The 25,678-nt window shown below is 37.0% G+C and overlaps 1 protein-coding gene across 2 annotated transcripts in view; it reads right to left on the reverse strand.

Annotated features, from left to right (window-relative positions):
* The window catches only part of dock1 (dedicator of cytokinesis 1), a 333,542-nt gene that overhangs the window by 78,636 nt on the left and 229,228 nt on the right, over positions 1–25,678 (reverse strand). For both annotated transcript variants that reach the window (XM_073867188.1, XM_073867187.1), the window contains exons 30-34: positions 19,432–19,510; positions 17,773–17,873; positions 10,035–10,093; positions 8,685–8,833; positions 1,846–1,931 (exon numbers count right to left, since the gene is read on the reverse strand). In XM_073867188.1, coding sequence (XP_073723289.1) covers positions 1,846–1,931; positions 8,685–8,833; positions 10,035–10,093; positions 17,773–17,873; positions 19,432–19,510 — 474 coding nt within the window. The remainder of the gene's footprint in view (positions 1–1,845; positions 1,932–8,684; positions 8,834–10,034; positions 10,094–17,772; positions 17,874–19,431; positions 19,511–25,678) is intronic.

Genomic DNA, 25,678 nt, shown 5'->3' on the forward strand with positions numbered 1-25,678 from the left:
AAATCTGGCACCCTATTGAACGACATTAAAATGAGAACGCGTGCCGTTCACAAGCACCAGAATGAACGAGTTCACAATAAGTTCATCAGGCAGTAATACAGTACGTTCAGTTCACGTTCGCTCAAAATATGAACGCGTTCATGAACTTTCGTTCAATGAACTCGTTCAGGCACAACACTGCAGGGAAGCGTCATTGGCAGGGAAATGTTTTCTCTTAATTGACGAGATAACTCGTCAATGGCGGTGAAACAGTTAAACGATTAGGATCAAATCTAGATCTTTCATGATCTAAAAAGCAAGGCTTTGAACTGGTTCACAGAATGAAAACCAAAAACTTTTGATGTTTTGCAAGGAACAGAAACGAAACCAGAAACTTTCCAAAAAAATATGTTCTGGAACAGAATCGTTTATTTAAAATAATGGTAACCGATTAATGCTGTTATTTTTTTCGTTCTTTGACAAGATTTCTGTCTAATATGACTCAGTGAAGTTCACTCCGGTCGTTGTTGACTCATCAGAGAAATGAGAAGCTTGCCACCAGCAAGTAGTCTACTCAAGCCAAATCTCTAATACTCAATCATAAGAGGTAAATATTGTAGGCTACCAAATATCTCAAGATGTCTAATTAGTGGTGTAATGGATCACAGTTGACCCACGGTTTGGCTCGCATGAGATTCTCGGATTAATGCACAGATTTAAATAGGGTGAAAGTTGATCATTTGCACGTGTTTCAAAGGCTTGCAAATGTTAACACTTAAGTGTTTTTAAACAATTTAACCGCAAAAAGGCGCTAAAGTGAGTATTTTCTGTATGCACAGATGCACATGCGGTTGAATGTGTCCGGTCCAACTCCAATCAAACGTGATTATCCCTATACCCTTCAAAGATCAGAACTCTTCATGTATAAACTAGAGAGAGAGTTGCGCTACTGTGTCTCATACTGCAGTCCATTAAAATACATTCGCCAAATAAAGCACTGAAAAAACGCCATTTTCAATTTATATGGAGCGACTGTTCATGCTGCATCTTCTTACCGAAGCGGCGTTTGGAATTCGTCCTCATTCTCTGTGTGTGCGCGTGTTTAAGTGCACTCAAAAGTGCATACATGGAGAGACGCGTTTCAAAAAGCAAGCGAGAAAATCTTTCTGTTCTTGACAGGACACATACACATATAATGATCTCGAAATACCCCAGTATTCTTTTTCTAATAAAAACATTTGTTTATGTCTTAAGTGTATGTATAGATTAGAGGCAGAAACCAGGTCCGTGCTTATCTTAAAGAGACAGTAACCTCAATGAACATATGTAGACTAATAATTTAAGTTTAATGTCCTAATCATCAGCCTACTTATTTCTATGTCCCACTGCTGACTTGGAACATTATTAACCGGTTCAGGAACTTTATGTTTTGTTCTAACGGGTTCAGGAATGTCAATTTTAGGGTTGAACCAAAAACCGGAAACGTTAAAATACTGTTTCTGTTCGGAACGAACCAATTGGGGGAAAAAATGGTTCAAAGCCCTGCAAAAAAGTAACGAGTCATGTTGATTGAATTGCTCAGATCTTCTGCTCTGTTGCAGTGTACAGTATTTATATCAACACCGTTATAAGTGTGTGTGTGTGTTTGAGATGAGTGTGGTGTGTTAGTGTGTGACTAGCGTGTGTGATAAGTGTGAGTGTTAGTGTGTGATAGTGTGCCAAGTGTGTATCTGCGTGAGCGATGAGCATGTGTCTGTATATAATGTGTGTAATAAGCATGTGAGATGTGCATGTATGATAAGCAAGTGTGTGATGAGCATATGTGATGAGAGTGTGTATTTGTGTGTGTGTGAGATAAATGCTCACATCTTCTGAAAGAGGATTTTGTACTGCTCGTCTCCTCGTCCTCCTTCCACCTCGTGATCCAGTTTGGTGATGATCTCATTTTCAAACTGAAATTAAACACAGCGCCCGTAAATAACCAGTGTGGCTAATTTTTCATTTCATTAGTGTCGTTCCTCCCTCTCTTACTTTCTACTTCTCTCTTTCTTTCTCGGTGTCAGAGAGTAATCAACCGTTATCAGTCACACCAATTGTGAGCTCAGTGTTATCTGCTCATTACCATCAATGAGCGTTATCATTGAGTGGGTGAGAGAGAAAGAGAGATATTCGGTTCCAGTTCTTCCTGTCGGTCTTAAAGCATAGTATATTTCAAAGATTTTCAACCTTGGTGTATATAAACTGCACACATGTGACCCAGTCTGTGAAAATGAAAGTCACAAAATACAGAATGTGCAACCGGGTTTTATCTTTCAGTTGCTTGTAATGTCAATGACTCTCATCCTGCAAACTCATCTTGTTATGAATATTATGCATACCATTGCTGTCGGATTAAAACCTTGAGTTTCTAAAACTGCAATTTTTTTATGAAATGACACAATTATAAATATAATTTAACACTGTGGTTTTATATATGGCCTGACACTTGTATCTATCATTAACGTCTTCACAAAATTAATTAGATAAACTGTCTGTAACTTAATTAGCAGATGGTGGAGATTTATGTTTTTATACGAGCGCATCTGATGCAGTAAGTGCATCAAAACACTAAACGTGACTTAAAGGTGCAGTGTGTAATTTTTAGAAGGATCTCTTGACAGAAATGCAAAATAATATACAAAGCTATATTATCAGGGGTGTATAAAGACCTTACATAATGAACCGTTATGTGTTTATTAACTTAGAATGAGACCTTTTTATCTACATACACAGAGGGTCCCCTAAATGGAAGTTGCCATTTTGTGCCGCCATTTTTCTACAGAAGCCCTTAACGGACACATTTTTTACCAAGTTGTCTCCGACGATGACATGTTTGTCCAGTGGCGGCTACCGTAGCTTCTCTATGTGTTTCAATAGCGAGGGGTGAGCAGTGGACTAAGCCGTTGGTTGCAATTCGCAACCTCACCACTAGATGGCGCTTAACATTTACACACTGCACCTTTAAAGGGTAGTTCACCCAAAAATGGACATTTTCATTTTCATCATTTTCTCATCCTCATGTTGTTCTAAACCTGTATGAATAATTTTTTTTTTTCTGATGAACACAAAAGATGATATTTGGATAAATGATGGTAAGCAAACAGTTGATTGTACCCATTGACTTCCATAGTATGAAAAACAAATATGATGGGTACTGTCAAATGTGTGCTTTTCGTCATTTCTCAAAATATCATCTTCATTATTTATCACAATACTTACATAATATTTTTTTCATACTATGGAGGTCAATGGCTACAATCAGATGCCTGCTTACCATAATTTATAAAAATATCTTCTTTTGTGTTCATTAGACAAAATGAGGATGAGAAAATTATGGCAGAATTTTCATTTTTGGGTGAACTTTCCCTTTAATGCATTAAGACTGCAATAATAAAATACCAAATTCGGCAATCATTGTGCTTCTGGATTTTCTTTTAAGTCCAGCAACTTTAACATCACATTCATACTCATATTTCAAATCATATAAATTATTTCCTAACAAAACGCTTACCTGTTGCTTTACGACTGTAGGGCTGAAATATTCTTGAAGGCAGGGGTTTGTAAATGTTTAAAATCTTAAAGGAATATTCCATTTTCTTAAAAGAAAAATCCAGATAATTTACTCACCACCATGTCATCCAAAATATTGATGTCTTTCTTTGTTCAGCCGAGAAGAAATTATGTTTTTTGAGGATTTTTTTCTCATTTTAATGGACTTTAATAGAGCCCAACATTTAATACTTAACACTTTACAGTTTTTTTCAACGGAGCTTCAAATGACCACAAACAATCCCAAACGAGGCACAAGGGTCCCACCCAGCGAAACGACCGTCACCTCCGACAAGAAAAACAAAAAATATCCACCTCCAAACCACAACTTCCCGTCTAGATCCAGTCGTGATGCACCAGCGCGACCCCACGCAATACATCATGACGTCAAGAGGTCACAGAGGACGAACGCGAAACTCTGCCCCAGTGTTTACAAATGTGTTGAAAGAGGACCGTTTCTACATTGTTGTATGTCAACTGATACTAATTAATGTCTTTGTGTCAGTTTATTGTTTACAATGGTCCGCAAATGTGCGTTTTATATATGTAACACGTGACCTCCCTACGACACTACGCATTTACGTTAGGTCGCGCTGAACCGGATCTAGACGACAAGTTGTGGTTTAAAAGTGCACATTTTCTATTTTTCTTGTCAAAAATGACAATCGTTTCGCTAGACAAGACCCTTATGCCTCGTTTGGGATTGTTTATAGTCCTTTGAAACTCCGTTGAAAAAAACTGTTAAGTGTTGAGGTAAGTATTAAATGTTGGGCTCTATTTAAGGCCATTAAAATGAAAAAAATCCCGCAATGTTTTCCTCAAAAAACATAATTTCTTCTCGACTGAACAAAGAAAGACATCAACATTTTGAATGACATGGTGGTGAGTAAATTATCTGGATTTTTCTTTTAAGAAAATGGAATATTCCTTTAAGGTAATATTTTACAATGTGCATGCTGCACACTTTCGAGAGATTAAAGAAGTCAATGTTGGCTCCTTTTCCAGCCATGCTGGATTATATTTACACTCGTGTAGTAAGAAGAGTGACGGGCTTACGTTTTATTTTGAGTGAAAAGACCGTATTTCGGTTTTCTCTAAAGAAAAAATACAACTAAAATAATTTTATATACTAAACTTAAGTAATTCAAGCACGAATAATAACCCACGTACGAACCCTGTAAACATAGTTTGCCTTGTTCACTGGAGCTGTCTGGATCTATTGATAAAAACAATTTATAGTCATCAGCATTGTCCACCTGACTTTGTAAGTATCTTTGAAAAGTTGTGCACTACATATATATTAAATCTTCTGAGACTAAACTGTATATGATAGCTCTGTGTGAGAAACAGACTCATTTTATTTTATTTACCACCTTTTGTGTTCAACAGACAGTCCGTCATACAGTATGGGTTTGGTCTGACACAAGGCTTAGTAAGCAGTATTTCTGAAGAGCTGCTTTCAAAACACCTCCAAAAATATCTTAGACCTTTTTTTGTCACAAGATGTCGTCTGTCGGTTTATGCCACTTTTAGCTCAGATATTTACACAGCTGACATCATTCTTCATTTAATTCAGGTCTAAACAAGCAAAGTGTCAAATCTGACAGAAATCAAACCGAATCTGCCATCAGTCTGGTAGCGCAAATATTACTAAACTCTGAAAAAAAGCATTTTTATATGTATAGATTATCATTAAAGCAAATAAGATGAAGTTGTGAATCTGTGACGTTACAGTAGTAAATCATGTCTGAATCTGCTCGTCTCTGTTGGCTGTGTATACGTACAGCTATTCTCCTCAACTCTGTACAGTCACACATTGGTATGAAAGATAAGACGAGACGCATTCGAGCGTATCGTTGTGATGTTTATTGAAACGCTGCTGATTTTAGATCTTCGACTCTCTCCTTAAGCACTCTTGACAGTAGGCTGTTTAAATTAAGCATTCAGGGCAGAAATCGAAACATTTACACTGCGCTTCTTCACTATTACGTTTGACAACACAAACTGCTAGCAAAAAATACTCTCGCAGGAACAGTGTCAGCATCTACATCTTCAGCATCTACATCTCTATGTAAGCAAAAAGGTATTCGAGGCTGTGCTGTATTGTGAACAAGTCCCAGCTAGGTGATTCTCACGAAACCATTGAAACACCACGGCACTAATGATTTTAGCTTTAAAATGTGTAATATAGTAACATTAAAAAGCATCAGAATTAACACAATACTGTGTTCTACCTTGCACAATGTGTGATTTCAACATAAGAATTTATAATTGGAAATTTTATCTCATTTTCTGCTGAAATTCTCATTACCGCAATGTGTCCGGCTGTGTTTGAATATGCGCTATGTTGTAATTTAATCAAATTAACACAAAAATATGAAGGAAAAAAATAAATGGATGTTTTCCTAGACTACTTTAGATGACAGAAAAAATATTTACTGAATATTCATGTATAATAATAATGAAGAAAAATTAGGAAAATGATGTGTCCATGCCTGATGTTCTCATCCTCCGCAACACTTTTTGAGAACAGTTTAAGCACACATACAGAATTTTAATAAAGTTTGATTTTGAGTGACCAAGCACATGGACCAGTTACTTCAAGATGGCTACCAGGAAAGATCATTTTTTTACAGTTAATTTGAAATATTGTCTTGTCAGAATGCTTACACAACATTTTGATTATCATTACCGCAACAGATGCTTATCAAATGTTAATTTAATTAATAGAAGCACAATACTTTGATTTTAAAAGCATGTGCAGAATCTCCAAATTATGTTCTTTCAGGTTTGTCATGTCATTTTGAAAATATGTCAGTGTTGATGTTTTCTGACTGTTGCGGTAATGAGATTTTTTAGGACTAATTTTTTAAATTATGTTACAAAAAGTGTTAAATGATAAGTAAAAGTTTTTAAATTAATGTTCCCATTTACTCCAGACTTTGTTTTTCAATATCTGGTGGGGAAAAAAGTAAATGTAAGCAATTTTTATATTTTCATGCTTGACATTTTTAAAACCAAGTTTTCGTGAGAATCACCCAGCTAAAGGGCGTTGTTAGGCACAACATGAAGCGAAGTCAATGCAACCCCTTCAGATGGGACTTATTCAAGACAAAGCACAGCCTCAAATACCTTATTGCTTACATAAAGATGCAGATGCTGAAGATGTTGATGCTGTTTTTATAAAACGTTTACCACACAATACAAACATTAAATCAACACAACTTTCATGAAGTAAAATCACTAACGGTACATTCACATGGCACAGAAGCATTAACGCTTGATGAAAGGCTTGTCCGAAGCGTGGCCAACAGCCAATCACAGTGGCTGTAACACATGCTCCAGTCTTCCATAAACCTAATTGGCTGGCTCTGACTAGATTTATTTGCATATAGCGATCTGATTGGCTGACGGACTCATTTCCACTTGAAAAGTTGAGAAATGTTCAACTTCTGCCCCGAGCAACAGCATTGACGCGGTGCCGACAGACCCACAATTCTTTTCGGCAACGCATGACGTCACCCATTAAAAGTGAACGGGAAGCGTCAACGCTTACGCCCCATGTGAATGTACTGTGAGTCTTCCTTCCGCTGAAAAAAAAACAGGCCGACTATGAACAGTAACATCATTTTTCACATGGGACTACATTGGTAATTGCCAAAATCATTGGATGCAGTGTTCACAGATGTGTTTTATCGTAAATAAACACTGACCAATCAGAATCAATGACTGAAACTAACCGTTTTATAAAACTGTCCGTGTGTCCACTTAGATGCGAAAACCCGAGGTCCGACCTAAGTCATGAGTGGGTTTCGGGTCTAAAAGTTTCACGTGTGCCTCTGACACAGGTTGGGATAATATTAGTGCCCTCGGGTCTCAGGTAATTTAAAATAAATGTGTTTTTGCCCAACAGACCCGAGAACACCCGAAATATCTCGCGTGTGTGCATCGCGTCCTTTTCCAACCCCTCATTGTGTGGCTGGCGATAGGTTAATTTAGGTTGAGCCAGACCTGTCAATCAATTTTTTATGCACATTTTAGTGGTTACCTTGGTGTTTTCGTCAGATAACAAAGGAAAATAAGTGGAGTGGTGTAGGCCAAATTGCTTGCAATGCCACTGGGTACAGTCCGGTAAAAAATATTGGCACCGGGTTGGGTCGGACTAATTTTATAGGGTCTGTCTCAGGTCGGGTCTTTCTTAAAAAAAATTATGCACGTCGGGTTCAGATGAAAAGTTATCCGGGTCATTTCAGGTCGAGTAAATTTCTTTGGACCCGAGAAGACCTCTACTGCACACCCTGGGTCGGACTTGGGTCTAATTTTCTAGGGTTTGTCTCCGGTGGTGTCTTTCTTAAAAAAAAATTTATGCACATCGGTTCCGGGTAAAAAGTGATTCGGGTCATTTCGAGTCAAGTACATGTCTTTAGATCCGAGAAGACCTCTACTGCACACCCTGGGTTGGACTCGGGTCTACTTTTCTCACGTTTGTCTCGAGTTGGGTCTTTCTTAAAAAAATGTATGCACGTTGGGTTCAGATAAAAAGTGATTCGGTCATTTCAAGTCGAGCACATTTCTTTGGACCCAAGAAGACCTCTATTGCACACCCTGGGTCGGACTTGGGTCTATTTTTCTCGCGTTTGTCTCGGGTCGGGTCTTTCTTAAAAAAAATAATTATGCACGTCGGGCCCAGTAAAAAGAGATTTGGGTCATTACGAGTCGAGTACATTTCTTTGGACAAAAGAAGATCTCTACTGCACACCCTGGGTCGGACTTGGGTCTATTTTTCTCGCGTTTGTCTCGGGTCGGGTCTTTCTTAAAAAAAATAATTATGCACGTCGGGCCCAGTAAAAAGAGATTTGGGTCATTACGAGTCGAGTACATTTCTTTGGACAAAAGAAGATCCCTACTGCACACCCTGGGTCGGACTTGGGTTTAATTTTTTAGGGTTTGTCTCAGGTCGGGTCTTTCTTAAAAAAAAATTTATGCACGTCTCACACAAAGCTATCAGTTGGATCATAGTATTGATATCTTAAAGGTGTTTATCATATGGGTAAATGGTCAAATATGTAAACTATCCCACTTTCCCACTGTTGCTGGGGTTCGTGTAATAAACTGACCATCTGGAAACAGCGTCTGAAGTGAAACTCGCACTGCATCATGTCAAAGAAGATGGGGATCGTGGCTTTGCGCAGCTCAATCTCTGGAACCAGAGTCATCTCCAGAATCGGACCGACCATCTCAGGAATAAACTTAATCTTGTGTGGACCTGCAAGACAAGACAATTCAAAGACTGAAATTTGATATTATACAGTTTTAAACTTTCAAACTGTGCTTTTTCTCCTATAAAGTTGGGACAGAAGTGTGTTGAACGTCTTTTCACTTGCTACATCTTATTGGTATTTGGAAGTACAGTAGATGGCATTTGTGGGTGGGACACTTTTATTCTAGAGAGAATATTATTGGACAAAATGTTTTTCCATCAACGTTAAATTGTACAAATGATATATACTTTATAGAAATCTTAGTTTATACAAGTATATACTTGATGTTAAAGGCAACAGACATGAACTGAAGTCACAAACTGTTATGCAGTATACAGAAGGTTTCTGTTTGTAATATCTTTGCCTTGTGTTTCATGAGCAGGTACGCTGGCATGGTAAATAACCTCTTTTAGTTATTTCCTCCCAGTGCCTATTCGTGTCTAACAACAACTTTTATGTCTTTTTCTCAGGTATGTAAAAGAGAATTTCTATTTTGGTTTTCTCAACTTCCAAAACTCTCAAATGAGAGACTTTCATCTGCGCTCCCGAAATCTCCAGAGTTTTCTGCAATTGCAGCTCTGAACGGAGGCAAACATATCGACTCTCCGGTGTACGCATCTAAACTCAAAGCTAATGAACCGTCACAGACTGCTGAGACACGCGTCTACCGTGAGGTGGCAAAATTTCCAGTGCGAAAGCTAAAATACTTTTCACAGTGGCTTATTCGGAGCTCTCGTGGTGCTAATTAACACCTTCACTTTAACAGCATCTCGGTTACATCTCTAAATAACCAGGAGGTGCCTCGGACCAAAATAAACCACCGGAGATCTGTGTTAAAACTGTAAGCTATATACATAAAAAGACAATAAAACGCCATATTTTTTTTACCTGCAAACTTTTTGCTTAATAAAACACAAAATTACTGAGGCACAAATAAAAAAAAATGAAACCCTTTGTGCAAATAATTAATTCATTATATACAGCCGTAAACAATGTTTTGCTATTTGCTACTGCTTATCACAGGCAGGTGTAAAGGACATCATTATGTATTATAATGGAGTCGGGACAATTATTGGGAAATTGTACATAACTACTTATTTTTAATTACGAAAAAATAACACATTTTAATACTACTGACTAATTATTGGTGTTATAATTATTGTAATCATATTTTTAACAAATATAATAATAATAAGCAGGACTCACCCAGATTATACCACATGTCTCTTATCTCAAATCCAATCTGTCTCCTCATGTCTTGATACCTATAAAAGATAAATAACATCGATTACTAAAAAATAATTACTCATTTTCCTTTTTTCAGGTGATTGGCAAAAAAATAGTGTGAAAAATATTTTCATGCCATTTCAGCCACCAGCGTACGTTCGGGGTCAGGTTATCTGTAAAGTGTTATAAGCATGAACCTTTTTTTAAGTAAATATTACAGCCATAGACTAAAGACTGTTCAGTCAACTTACCAACAACTAGTCCATTTTTTAAAAAAAGCGAGTGATTTTACGCAGCTATAATGAACACTGGGGATACAATAATACATTGATATAGATCAATTCATCAATCATATATCTAATAAAATGATACATAGAAGCCACACGTAAAATACCAATATGAGGTACTTTTATTTTGACACTGTCCACATGTTCACAAATGTCCATATGCATTTTCACCAAAGTGCGCATTTTTGTTTACTGACAATAATGTCTGCCTGTGCTTCAGATTGCAATGCAACAATAAAGTGGTGGACAGATGCAGAAAACTTTGTCTATGCTTTTCAACATTGTCTAAATATCAATATATCGATCGATATACCCCTAAATAGAGCCAAACGAAATCATATCACATAAATAAATGTTTTTTTTTGTAGGTATCGGCAACATTGCATCGCTGGTAGAGATAACGGATATCATATCGTAAGGATTATTAGGAACACCATACTAATACTGTGTTTGACCCCCTTTCACTTTCAAAACTGCCTTAATTCTATGTGGCATTGATTGAACAAGGTGCTGAAAGCATTCTTTAGAAATGTTGGCCCATATTGATAGGATAGCATCTTGCAGTTGATGGAGATTTGTGGGATGCACATGCAGGGCAAGAAGCTCCCATTCCACCACATCCCAAAGATGCTCTATTGGGTTGAGATCTGGTGACTGTGGGGGCCATTTTAGTACAGTGAACTCATTGTCAAGTTCAAGAAACCAATTTGTAGTGGAGATGAGTTGTACTCGGTGGGGTCTTCTGCTGTTGTAGCCCATCCTCTTCAAGGTTGTGCGTGTTGTGGCTTCACAAATGCTTTGCTGCATACCTCGGTTGTAATGAGTGGTTATTTCAGTTAAAGTTGCTATTCTATCAGCTTAAATCAGTCGTCCATACTCCTCTGACCTCTAGCACCAACAAGGCGTTTTGGCCCACAGGACTGCCGCATACTGGATGTTTTTCCCTTTTCACACTTTTCTTTGTTAACCCTAGAAATGGTTGTGCATGAAAATCCCAGTAACTCAGCAGATTGTGAAATACTCAGACCGGTCCATCTGGCACCAACAACCATGCCCCGCTCAAAATAGCTTAAATCACATTTCTTTCCCATTCTGACATTCAGTTTGGAGTTAAGGAGATTGTCTTGACGAGGACCACACCCCTAAATGCATTGAAGCACCTGCCATGTAATTCGTTGATTAGATAATTTAATTAATGAGAAATTGAACAGGTGTTCCTAATAATCCTTTAGGTGAGTGTATCTAAAAATATTCTGCTCAACCCAGACCGAATGTTTCAGTGTTCCAAAGCGCTGCTTTTATTTAAAGAAAGTGTGAGCTAAGCATCGTCCTGCTTTACCTCAAACAGCCCAGCAGGCCTAACATCCATTCATTCATTAGCTCTGTCATCACGCCCGACATTTTGGGTTGCTTGCGGCTCCAAGCTGAATTTTTAGCTTCCATTGATTGTTTTGTCAATAGCTCTCATCCAGTCGCAATTTATGATGGCAAGGACGAGAAACAACAGAGCCGAGTTAACACAAAACCAAGCCATTTCTGAAGTCCTCCGAGTCTCGGGCGCATCACGACCCGGCCCCTGCTGACAATGAATCATTTCATGACAGATGCGAAAAGACAAAGCAGGCAAGATGTACAGCAACGCCCTAAAAACATGGATCGCAAATCACCTCCAGTCAGAGCAGGACATCGACCTCATTTATAATCTTGAGATTGCAGCTCATTTATGCGATCAGACTAGTAAACAGATTTGCTGATATTATCTAGGCAATAATGACCACATCATTTTATATCTGCGTGTCAATGCACATTGAAATCAGGAAGATGAAAATGTTCTGTTATGTATTGTGTAGGCATAAATATGTAAGCTTATATAACCTGAGATTTACTTTTCAAAATGAAAGATGCTACAAAATGTTCTACGCAGCGATGCCAAAGAATAAACACATTTGGTTAGAAAGAAAATAATTATATCTATATGAAAAGATATGAAAGTAATAATTCTTTGGAGATCCAAATATGTTTATTGTGTTCACATATGTTTCTTCATGCATGCCATAAAGTAACACTAAGCAACTTTATTTTTTGTGTTCATGAATGATCCAATTTAAGCCACAGTTACAACATTATTGTCAACAGAAGTTTATTTATATAGTTGAAAAGCAGAAATGTCAAACTTGTATTGCTGTTTAGTGGAAATGATTTTTAGTGTTAACTGACAGCATGACGTTTATTAAACCTGAAACTCTTTTAATAGCAGATGTGAATAGGGTCTGACTGTGTAGGACCTCAGACTTATCAGATGCAGCAGAATGCGAGACATTACACACAAACCCAAAAGCACAATATTAGTTGCATCAATTTAAATAGTCACCATTCAATCCTTCAAACTTATGTCCTACATTTTTTTCTTCATATCGAATCAACGAAAACTTTTTTCAGTAACGAGTAATCAAATTAATTACGTTCCCCAATTATAATGCCGTTATCGTTACTGACAATAAAATGTTGCGCGTTACTATAATTAATCTTGCTGAAGCGATTTTCATCCGAGTAGGGCAGGCTCTTCTGCGATGTTTCATTTGTGGTGTGTGTTTGTGTGTGTTGGAGGTGGGACACATAACTAATGATAATTGGTGCATGTTAGAGGGGGTGGGACAACCCAAAACTGATGATGATTGGCTTAATTTCCATAGTTATATTAATATTGGGAGCATCAAAGTTATTTGACATATTTAAACTTATTTCTTTGTAACACAATAGTTAATTTTCCAGGTAATTAATTAGTTTTATAATGATGTTGTTACACAGTTACTAAATAAGTTACTAGAACTAATTGCTATAAAGTAACATTTTTAACACTGGTGAACAGCAGAGAAATCACATTAATTAAGTTTCAAGCTACATTCATGTGTGAAGTTGAGATCGTAATTTATTATAAATCGGTTTCAGTCTGACTGCTCTGGAATGCGTTTCCCAAAAGTTAGCAACTTTGTTGGTTGCAATGCAATTTCCTATTGCCACCCACTAAGTTGCTAACAGGTTAGCAACAATGCTTTTGGGAAACGCACCCCTGATTGGAGGGTGCATACCATTTTTTGGTTTGATCACTTTCTCATAAAATATTAAACAACACATTGCTAGACTGCCTGGTCCACACATCTCAGATTGAGAATCCATATGGACACACAAAAAAATCAGATTTGGAATGACAGTGTGGACAGTCTTGATTAGGTAATACCTTTGTAAAGAGATCAAACTTGCAATTTCCATCTAAATTCTGAGTTAAACAAGCATAAAAGCCTCAAACATATTTCAAACTCCAAAATGCACTAAAATCACTAAGAACCCAATTATAGCTGCATAAAAATGCCCTGGCAACACCACAGCAATGCAGCAAAAATCACTCATAGCATCTTAGCTATTGTATAGCAGTCCATCAGCAACCACCTACATCTCTCATGCATTTCATACATCTGTACTACAGAGAGAGAGAGAGAGAGAGAGAGAGACAGAGAGAGAGAGAGAGAGAGAGAGAGAGAGATGGTAAAGTCAGCATCAGTCTCAAATCAGCATAACTCCACCTGAGAGGAAGAATGAAGTGATGAAGGGTGGAATACAGATGGAAGCTCAGAGTTCAACTCTTGAAGAAAGAAACCTTTCACTGAAAGAAACAGAACAGGAGTCGAACACAGCAGAAGAAGAGAGACAGAGACAAAGAAACATCAGCACATTTTTTGATAAAATAATACTAAAAGTACACTTTTATTTTTTTAAGATTTTCACAACATGAGCTGTAATCAGGCTGAAATGATGCCGGCAGGTTAACAAATCAAGGTCCATTATAGCTGACTGTGTGTGTGTGTGTGCACGAGCGCCTGTGTCTGTGTGTGCGGCCTTATTTATGGATGTGTGGTAACACACTTAAAGAGACAGTTCACATAAAATTTAAATTGTGTCACCATTAATCAAAATGTAAATCTTGAAATTCTTCTTTTAGAAGAATGAATCACATTACCGTATTTTTTGGACTACAAGTCACACTTTTTTCATAGTTTGGCGGGTCCTGGATTTTATAATCAGGTGCAACTTATACATCAAAATTATTTCATATGAACCAAGAGAAACCAGTATTGTCTACAGCCGCGAGAGTCCGCTCTATGCTGCTTCTGTTTTTATGTAATTCAATGGATTCAGTGATGCGGAATGACTTCGGGAGCTTGTTGAACTTGATTTGGCTTGTCGTGTTAATTTAGCCTATTCAGCCTCCCAGGTATGTTCTGTATGCTATTATACAACAGTTCTTTCTGGTTCTCGAATCTGATTGGCTAAGAGCTATGCGATATTGTGCTGATAACGGCACTGTAACCGCTTCACCTTTCGTATCATTCTGCCACCTAGTGAATGGAGGTCCTAAGCAGGCTCATCTCTGAATGGAAAAACACAGACACCCTGTTTTTAAACACTCTCCGTGTGTCTCATTAGTTTACTAGCTCATAAATCAGTCTGTGAATCCCCAATCGGAAGTTATTATTCCGTCAAAGATCAGCGCTCTTGGATGTTACGTTAAACTTAATGGGAGAAATGTCTTGTCACATCGTGTGGACACTTGGAAAGAGGAATATAAACACTTTTATTTCTGGAGCTATATCTCTTATCAGAACGCGAAAACAGGTAAGCACCGCAGCTTTTAAATGTGGACACTGATCATTTACTTTATCGTGACGTGACTATTAAACATGTTATGAGATATCGCCACTGATATATTTATAAGCAGCATGCAAAAACATCTCTCTGACACTTATAAAAAACAGTTTTATATAGTACTGACAAAAACAAAGTTTAATAATAATAATCGAGTGCTCGTATCGCGTTAAGAATAAATGAGAAAGCAATAGTAACGTTATTCAAGTATAGTTTTATTAACTTTTACCTCGCGCCAAAACAATAACAACACAAAAGACACTAAATATGAATAAAAAATAAAAGTTATAGTTGATCATGACACCAAATACTGGTGATTTGATCTCATTTTGACGATCATAAACAAACAAGGCCAACATGAGAGCCAGGGAATCCCTGTCAGAGATGTAGCCCAAAGAGGGCGGTGGTCAGCGGGGCGAGTAAACACTGACGTCCGCTCATGCTTTGGTTCTCATTCGTACCGAATCTCACTAAGCAAACGTTCAAACAGGCGCTATCTTTACTAATCGACTGCAGATTTAAATATAATACATATATAATACGTATACATTCTCGAGTGTGATATAGCTCTATATCATCACGGCTGTGATTGCCTACGGCCTCGTGCCTCTGGCCTAATCACAGCCGTGATGATATAGAGCTATATCACACTCCTACTCGAGCGATATTGCTTAATTGTGTGTCGTGTAATTAACTGTTTATTTACCTATTCAGCCAGCTGTTCAGTGATATTGTTTAGTTGAATAACTTGCCATTCTAGATTAAATGTCCAATCTTCGACTTGGATTTTGTGAAATTATTTTCTAAATAAACGCGATGTATAGTCCAGTGCGACTTATATATGTTTTCTCCTCTTCAAAACGCTATTTTTGACTGATGCAACTTGTACTCCGAAGCGACTTATAGTCCGGAAAATATGGTATTATGAAAGTTGTTGGTTCTTCGTCATAAAAGTTGATGAGCAACAGCAGTAGGCTCCAAAACCAATACAAAATAAACTTAAAAGAATACAAAAGCAGTCTATACAACTTCTGCTAATCATGCACAACTTACTTCAATCAAAATCAAACTATTATATTTACAGTACAGTTACTAATGCTACTGTACATCTTATTAAAAGTTTGCACAATGTATTCTACAGTATGTATCTTATCATTGTCTTGTTTTCTGTCATTCTATACATTTTTGTCTCCTAAATGTATTTATCTCTAAAATGTATTTTCTGCAGTGTTCTGATGCCAAACATTCAACTTTGATAAAAAAAGTTGTTTATTGTTAATTTTTTGTAAATTGTAAAAAATTATAACTTCCAAAACAGAAGACTATCGAGACCCAAAACACTAGCAACAGATCCTTGCTGCTTACATGCATTTGGGCTTTTAAAATGAACAGATGAGATTTATAAGATATTGTATTTTCCGCCGCAGTTCTGTATACAGATGGAGAAACCACAACCATCTTGAGAATACAGACTGTTCTTAAAATGCATCTGTGCTTTAGTGAGAAGAAGATGATGCACACATTATGTGTGCATGAGATGCTGCGATTCCACCCAAGAACCCAACCTGACAAACAGTGATCCTACACTACAACACTGAGCACATGCCACAGATAGACACAAAACAACAGACAGAAGTCAACAGATAGACAGACGGTACCAGAAGAGATAAGAGACTCTCCATTCACTCCAGCACTAACTCACTCTCTCTCTCTCTCTCTCTGACACACAACCTTAACATTGAGTTTTCTTCAAGACAAATCATGCATGCAGTATCCCAGATAAAAAACTAGAACGATGCTGCAGAATAGCATACGGTTTACACACACAAACTATATAAATACACATATAGTGTTGCAAAGTTCAACTTACTTTTTATATCCTGTTTAATCGGTATTAACCCCCTGGGGTCCAAAAACGCAGCACCGCGTTTTGACGTGTTTTTACCTTATCATGGCAGAATCAACTTAAAATACTCCATCATTAATAATCATAGACTTACGTGTTTGACATCATTTGAAACGGTAAAGGGTCTTCTTTAATATGTGTTCATTCACAATAACAACAGATCTTTGTGTTTTTGTAAAATAAAGAAAACAAACAGGGTGTGCATGCAGACATTTCTGTCTCCGCCAGCTGTCTCTCAAAACACGTTACAAAAATCAATTGAAACTCCGCGAATACTCGTCACACAAACATGATACACACATCCAAAGAAAGCCTGAAATGTCTACTTTTAAACAAGCTAATTATAATCGAAAACAAATAATGCCTGTTTATATAATCTGCATTGAAGTAAAGAGAGTACAGTTTTTCCTGGCTGACTTCATTATCTTTAATTCGGTCACGCCCACAGGCGGTACCCGCTGTTGACATGAAAATCAACAGACGAGCGGTTCAAACCATAATAAACAAAGCGTAAAATTTATCAGATTTAAAGACTTTACCGCATATTTGGATTATAAACTTTATACACACACTTGAGGAACATCTTCATTTTTGTCTGGACATTGAGGAAGAGAAGCATTTATCTTTAAAATGTATTTCGTCAATCGGATCATTTGTAAGAGTGCTGATGGCTCAGTTACACAGATTTTAAGGGGGAGAGGTCTCAGATGAAAAATATGGTATCCAAAGCCCCAATGGTTACATACATATTGTCTTGATAGTGTTTTCTGTTGTGAGTGTGTTATGTTGTAGTGCATTATGGGTCTATGAATCTAATACTTACTTTTGGAAGATCTTAGCCCGTTTGTCACTGGAGAAGTTCTCTAGCTGCAAAGACTCTTGGGTAAGAAACGCCACAGCGAGGTGGAAGTAGTTATTCCAAAGCTGAAAACGAGAAATAAAACTCAGATTCTCCTGGGTGAAATGAAGATCTTGATAAGTCACAAGCAGCAAACACAAGCAAACTGCTCGGAGAAAAGCTGTTTAAAATATTTAAATGATCAGCTGTGAGATTGCTGCCTATTAGCTTATCATCCAGCTATTCTGCTAGCGGAAAATTAAATGATTCTAATCCTGCTGAAACTTCCTCATGCAGCAAGCTTTAACCAGACTTATAGTGACTTAAAAAAATCTCACTTTTCTTAAAGACTCTGAGTGTATTATGTTGCTTTACTGTAAAACGTGCATGAATAAATGATCTGTTGTGACATAACTGTGACGCGATTCGTGTGAATGTGAAAGCAGTTCACACTCGGTGCACACTTGTCCAGAAAGTAAAGTAACTAATCAATAGCTTCCACAACGCATGACTATAATGCCAACAGATGATTCACGGGTGGGTTTGATTCTCATGGAACAAATCTACCAATACACTCTCAAATTCGTATGAATCTGCTTTCACCCATCAACTTTAGGGATGGGTTTTTTTATAATAATCACATGTTTTTGTATAAATCAATTTGTATGAAGTCCAACCCAAAAGACGTGAAACTCACCGAGTGGTCGGGGGTGTTCACTGATGTGCTCACACAAAAATCGCTGCAAAAGATGCTTTCCAACAGGTGTTTTAGCATTCGTTGTAAACTTCTGGACCTATTTTTTCCAAACTCCTCACACCCGTATATTCTTCCGCCGAGAGCTTGAATAATAAACACTCCAGCCCAGTTGGTGGTGATAATCCGCCTTTGCCAATTGCAAGAATACAAACGGGTTCCCGGCGCGAAGTAATACCGTACCTCACAGCACATCTAATACAAGTCAATGGAGTTGGCAAAAACTACGATAAAGCCTGTTGGAATGCATCTTTTGCAGCGATTTTTGTGTGAGCATATCAGTGAACACCCCTGACCACTCGATAAGTTTCACGTCTTTGTTAATGAAAGTTTAAAGCATTTTAGGAAGGATTGTTCCTTTGCACCTATAAACCCATTGTAGAGGTGGGAGGTGATACAAGAAACACCCGAAAAATCTCGGGCCAGCATCATATGTCCAAATTTCAGTCAAAAACGTTCTATTTCATCATAAACAATCTGAAAACAGGGCTTTAAGTGTAAAATACCAAACTTGTCCTTTAAGTAAATCTGCCCCAAAGTCTTTTTAAGGAAATGTTGTCGCCATGTTTGCAAGGCCTCCAGGTCTTGCTAAAGCATATACTGCACTTGCGCAAAGTCCCTCCCGCAAGCTAATGACATTCTTTAATGGTTCACGATTGGCTCTTTGCAGTGGAAGGCGGGACTAGGGCAGCCATATTGACCTTTGTGATCTAGAAAAAAAGTGACGCATCTTGGGTAAAATATCATTGTGCTTACATTGTGCTTTGGAATAAAGCATCCGCCAAAGGCAAAAATGTAAAAGTCATACAGATTTGAAAGGACATAAGGTTGAAAGAATTTCAAAAGGATTTTGCAAGTGTGGTGAGATGGTTGGGCTCTGTAAGACTCACCTGCAACTCAAAGTTGGTCTGATCGAGAAACTTCTTGTTGAGTACAGAGGCGTACTGATTGATGGCTCTCAGGAAGACTCTGAAAGATAAGAGCATCGCTTTAGCCTCTGTCCTGTTAGAAAAATCCATAAAAACCACTAGAGCAAATGACCCATGTCTCCTGACAAGATCACACTAAAAAAAACACAGTTTTAATTCGTTACCAGATTTAAATGAAGCTGTTTGTACTTAACCACAGCCTGAATCAAATGACAACAATTAACACAGCTTGTTAAACACAGAATAACTTCATTAGCATCGTTCCTGACACGATTCATCTGCATTGAGATGTTGAGAAACAAGCTAACGTTCTAGAAAGCACATTAACAGCAAACAATTTAAATATAAACTAAATCAACGCTCTTTAGCTCCACCACACGGACGACATTAAAGAAATATTCAATTTTCTTAAAAGAAAAATCCAGATAATTTACTCACCACCATGTCATCCAAAATGTTGATGTCTTTCTTTGTTCAGTCGTGAAGAAATTATGTTTTTTGAGGAAAACATTGCAGGATTTTAATGGACTTTAATAGAGCCCAACATTTAATACTTAACTCAACATTTAACAGTTTTTTTCAATGGAGTTTCAAAGGAATATAAACAATCCCAAACGAGACATAAGGCTCTTATCTAGCAAAACGATTGTCATTTTTGACAAGAAAAACAAAAAATATGCACTTCCAAACCACAACCTCCCGTCTAGATCCGGTTCAGCGCGACCTAACGTAAATGCGTAGTGACGTAGGGAGGTCACGTGTTACATGTATAAAACGCACATTTGCGGACCATTTTAAACAATAAACTGACACAAAGCCATTAATTAGTATCAGTTGACATACAGCAATGTAGGAACGGTCCTCTTTATCAAAACTTGTAAACACTGGGGCGGAGTTTCGCGTTCGTCCTCTGTGACCTCTTGACGTCATGACGTATTGAGTGGGGGTCACGCTGGCGCATCACGACCGGATCTAGACAAGAAGTTGTGGTTTGAAGGTGCATTTTTTTTTCTTGTCGAGGATGACAGTCGTTTTGCTGGATGGGGCCCTTGTGCCTCGTTTGGGATCGTTTGTGGTCCTGTGAAGCTCCGTTGAAAAAAAATGTTAAGTGTTGAGTTGAGTGTTGGATGTTGGGCTCTATTAAAGTCCATTAAAATCCTGCAATGTTTTCCTCAGAAAACATAATTTCTTCTCGACTGAACAAAGAAAGACATCAACATTTTGGATGACATGGTGGTGAGTAAATTATCTGGATTTTTCTTTTAAGAAAATGAAATATTCCTTTAACTTAAAAACATTGTAAACACTTAGTTTAATAACGGATTAGTTTTGAGAGAGAACGATTTCAAAAAATGCAAAATGGTAAAACAAAAAGATTTTTCTACATCATCGATGTTCACGAATCAGGCACAGTACAATACTTGCCCCGAGAAAGTAAATATGGTCGGTTGTTTTTTATTTCTTTTGCTAGACGGTCTAAAGCCCAACATTATCACACCATGATATCCTGGCACTTGAAAATCATCAGCAGACACTTCAATAGTCAAATGTCACCAGTTGAAGCAGATCAGACAAGTTTCTTGTTATTAATTTCCAATACGATTGAAAGAGCTTGATGTCAACATCTGACCCTTCACATGTTCAGGTCTGTCAGATGTCTGACACCTCATTATCGCTTCTGGATTTCAGAGCATGAACTGGAAGTCATTTTAAAAGGCCCCGGTTGAGTAAACAGATTTGAAGCTTTATTAATCATCCGTTCATCTTAAAGAAAGTATTGCGATGTGAGCTGAATGGATTTCTGATTGACTGAGATAAACACTGTGAGCGTAGAGACTCTGAACCGTCGGCCCTGACACCGACACGGATCTGAGAGGACATCACTTCTGAGCTCAGGGCTTTGTCTTATTTGTTGTAATGGAGTGATGGAAAGTTTCTCATTAGGGCCGAGAGACACAATCTGTTTATAATGAGCTGGAGGAGAAATAGCTTCTTAATGTGACTGGAGACATTAATACACCGATCGAGCTTTACTAAATCAACAGATGCACACAGAGACTATAGACTTTAGTTAGAGGAGATGCTATTTTAATTAAATGCAGATGAAAACGGATTTTTTAACCAGTGGGACGTTTCAAGGTAGAAGTACAACAGACTACAGATGAGATGCTTAAACAAAACAAAATAATACACATCTTAAAATGTGGGATGTGCCCCTTAATCTACTTCAGACAGACTTAAATGCCAGTGATAGTATTATTTATATTCTGCATGAAAATAAAAAACAATATGTGACCGCAGCTGGCATTATAAGTCAGAAAGCACACGGTGTAATTTTGAGCTACAGCAAAAAGAAAGTATAAATGTTGATTTTGGTCGGTTTCATAAAAAATAAGTACATTAGGCCCTCATCTAGTGATCCCAATACACTAAATAGCCATTAAACATCTAAAATGATCTTTATTTGTACGTTTTCTGAAAGCTGTACCGTCCCAAATGTTTAATCTAACACAAAGATGTGTGTTCATCCAGTTGCACGTCTGACATTTTAGTTTGGGTTTTAAAACATGCAGGAATTAGAAAATAAAGTGCAGGACTTGTTGATGGTAAAATAGTTATTAAAAAGATAAAGTTCAGGACCTTGATGTTAAAAGAGTTAAGAAGAGCGATAAGAAATTAAAATAATTTCTCGCGATGACTAAAAGATCTGATAGATAGATAGCTAGATAGATAGATAGATAAAAAACCATATCGCTCGACCACTAGAAAATAAACATCTGATTTTTAACATTATAGTAGATCCTTGCATTACAGTATCATAAAGCTGTATGTCTCAATGTCAATCAAATATTAAAAGAAAGTTTGAGATTTATTGTTCCTATAGATATTGTTTTTGACTTTGTGTGTGCTAAATCTAATAGTTTTACAACTGATTTTAACGCATGATTTTCCTCAAAAAAAGAGCTTAACATTTTTGTAAAGGAACTTTGTTAGACATACACGGAGCTTAAAATTGATTAAATTCGATTTATTCATATAAATTGGTTATCTAGTGGATAAAAGCGAAATTACAGATTAACCCTAAAACTTGTCAGAAAAGCGTCATTAGCAGGAAAATGTTTTCTCTTTATTGATAAGGCAACTTGGCATGAAAAAAGATAACTCAATTGTTCTCAAAATTGACTTTGCTGACTATCAACTTTAAACAGGTGTAGCTGTAATTTTTGTCAGATTTCAACAAATCATACATCGTTTAAGTTTTTTTTTAATTGGTGAATTTCAAAATATAAATAACTAGTTTTTGAAAAATTGCCAGTACGGGTCACATATACACTAATTTAAGCAAAAATGAATCTGTATTTGTAATGTATTACTATAGATTATATTACTTGCATGTATATTACTTATTGTCCTGCATCATTACTGTTTCTCAGAAAATAATAATATATGATTAATGTGATTCCTACCAAGTGCACTAATTCACTCACATGTAGGTTTTCAAGACTAAATAAAATAAACTGAACAAACAAGCAAAACAAGTGAAATGATTTCTGTTCATTTATGAAATGGTGGTGAACACAAAGCTTGTATAAATGAGGTCTCACAAGTCAACAATTCCTCATCGACAACCTGCTCAAGTTTAATGACACGCAGCTTTGGTGGTTGCTCCAGCAAATCAAAACATACAGTACACATAAAATATTTTCATATCCAACTAAACATACTTTGAGTCAATTACAGATGTCTGTGATGGCCAATTATTTCACTATAAAACTTTAAAAGAAACATTATTTTATCTATACAATAAAAAATAATAACTGATTTTATAGCAACTGTAAGTCTCGATAGCAATTTACTTTACAGATCGGTAATATTATTTTATGGGAATATATATTTAATCGACCGACCGACTGCCCAAATCACACCCTGAACAATCTAAAAGAAGCTTGTTCAGCATAAAAAGATGTGAATAGGAAATACTGTATTTTACAGCCCTGATATCATGTAGGTTTTTTTGTGAAATTACTTCATTTCTTTCACGTTGGTAGTAAAAGATACAATTTGACATTTTACCATCTAACTACTACAATGGCTTGGTTAGTCTCTTGGATCACTGCGTTATTATGCCATAACATTTAAAAGTAACCACGTACATACTAGGGGTTGAACCAACTAGTTGACTAGTCGACCTTAATGCAATGTCGTGACGCCTGACGTCGACAATACTTTTTTGATTTATTGTTGCATTTTTAACATTAAGTTGCAACATAGGAGCTGTATAATTTTAGCATTGTTATGCCGACATGCATTGATAAAAAATGCTCTAAAATAGGAGTTATTGTTGCATTGTTACTTTAAGTTTCAACATATAAGCTGTATAATTTTTTTAATTTAAGTTGCAACATAAGCTGTATAATCAGCATCTGTATAAATATTCTGCTAATAAATTGTGGCATGTTGCAAAGCAGTCCCATCTCTTATGTTTTGTATGATTGACATCAACGACTAGTCGACGTCAACTCGACTTTGATGTCATAACATGTGACTTTAAATAATTTGAAGTCGTTCAACCCCTAGTACATACCAACATTTAACTCCTCCATAACACTACCAGGATGGTATAATTACAGAAGTATTACTTCACATTAAGTAAATCCTGAACATTATCATTTCAGTAAGTACAGATTCACTACAGTTATTTAAATCAACACACTTTACATTATTATTGTCTGGAAACAGCACAGTAATTGCCTAGAAACTGCACGGGAATTACTTGTAATATGTGATTTAAAAATAATATTACCATGAAATTGCTTATGTATTATCATAACATTACCTAGTTATTACCGATCTGTAAAGTGTTACCTAAATTTCTTAAAGGATTGTATATTCTGGAGTTTATAAATGATGAGGTTTTAAAAGACCAATATATCAGCTACTCCAGACAGAAAACCTTAAGCCAAGCTCTGTCTGTTCATGTTTCTCTAAATGGACCTGAACTGCGGTGCATTTCATTACTAATGAATCATTAGACAAGGCCAGACTTCAGTACATGGACCAACGAGAGCGAGACAGAAAGAGAGAGAGAGAGAAAGAGACAGTGTAATATTATAGGAAGAGAAGATGATTTGGTCTTGTCGTACTTAGTAAATGAATATTAATAATTGAGAATGAAGTGCTGGCAGGCTTTTAGTGAGAATTGTGACTGTCACTTTATGTGCTGAGGTCTGCATTTATGTTTAATTTGTAGATGACAACAGTGAGTTTCAGACTGTACGTTTTACAAAGACACATGAGAGAAGAAAGTCATCATTTCTGTCATTTTCATTTGTGATTTCTGCATGCATATTTTTAAATATAATTTAGGAAATTGCACTCAATAAGAGCAATTTCAACTCATTGACACGTTACAACCAAGCCCTAAAAAGTGAAGCCAAAACGTCTCGATCGCGCCCCAGTGACTGGTCCCAGTATAGGTCATAAACCCCGCCTCCCCATGTTATTCAATGGGACTTGAGACCAACTAAACAATTTAAATACACTTCATTTATATTTTTTTCAAAGTTGGTTTCTGTCATTTACTCACTTGATTTAATTTCAAGTGTTTGTTTTTAAAATAAGTTTGTTTTTAGTTAGTTATTTAAAGGTATAGCAGAAGATTTTCTTTTTCCGGGTGGATCATCTAGACTATTGGTCATCCCAGTTGTCAATCATTCTGATGATATGTTGACGTAAGGCTGTCGTACGTGTTCGTCCCTAGGTTCGCTTTCTGCATATGAGCACTTTGAGGTGTATATGTGTGGTGGGCTAGGCTTCAGCCATTCATTGAAGCTTGCGTTCTCACTGTGTTTTTTCAAAAAGTTACAAAAAGTGGAGGGGCGGTTCCGCTATACCTTTAATGCTATAAAAACGATGGTGTCACGTTATGATTGACAGCTGTGATATGCGGATTCTGCAAGAGCGAGGGCGGGGCCTTGATTTCGCGGCTTTACTTCCTGCTCACTACTGCGCAGGACTGATCCCGAAATTGCTACTGCGCAGACTCAAGACCCAAGATGTCAGCGCCGTATCGGGACACTGACGGCTTCACTTTTCACCATCTTTTTTACAGTCTATGGTTACAACTAGAGCTGCTAACCAGGAGTTCCAGTCCAGGAAACACAATTTCAAAACAATTAGCGAATTCAATTGCATGTTTACTCTGGAT

The sequence above is a fragment of the Misgurnus anguillicaudatus genome, chromosome 4 (genome assembly GCF_027580225.2).
Source record: "Misgurnus anguillicaudatus chromosome 4, ASM2758022v2, whole genome shotgun sequence".
In the NCBI taxonomy this organism is placed as follows: domain Eukaryota; kingdom Metazoa; phylum Chordata; class Actinopteri; order Cypriniformes; family Cobitidae; genus Misgurnus; species Misgurnus anguillicaudatus.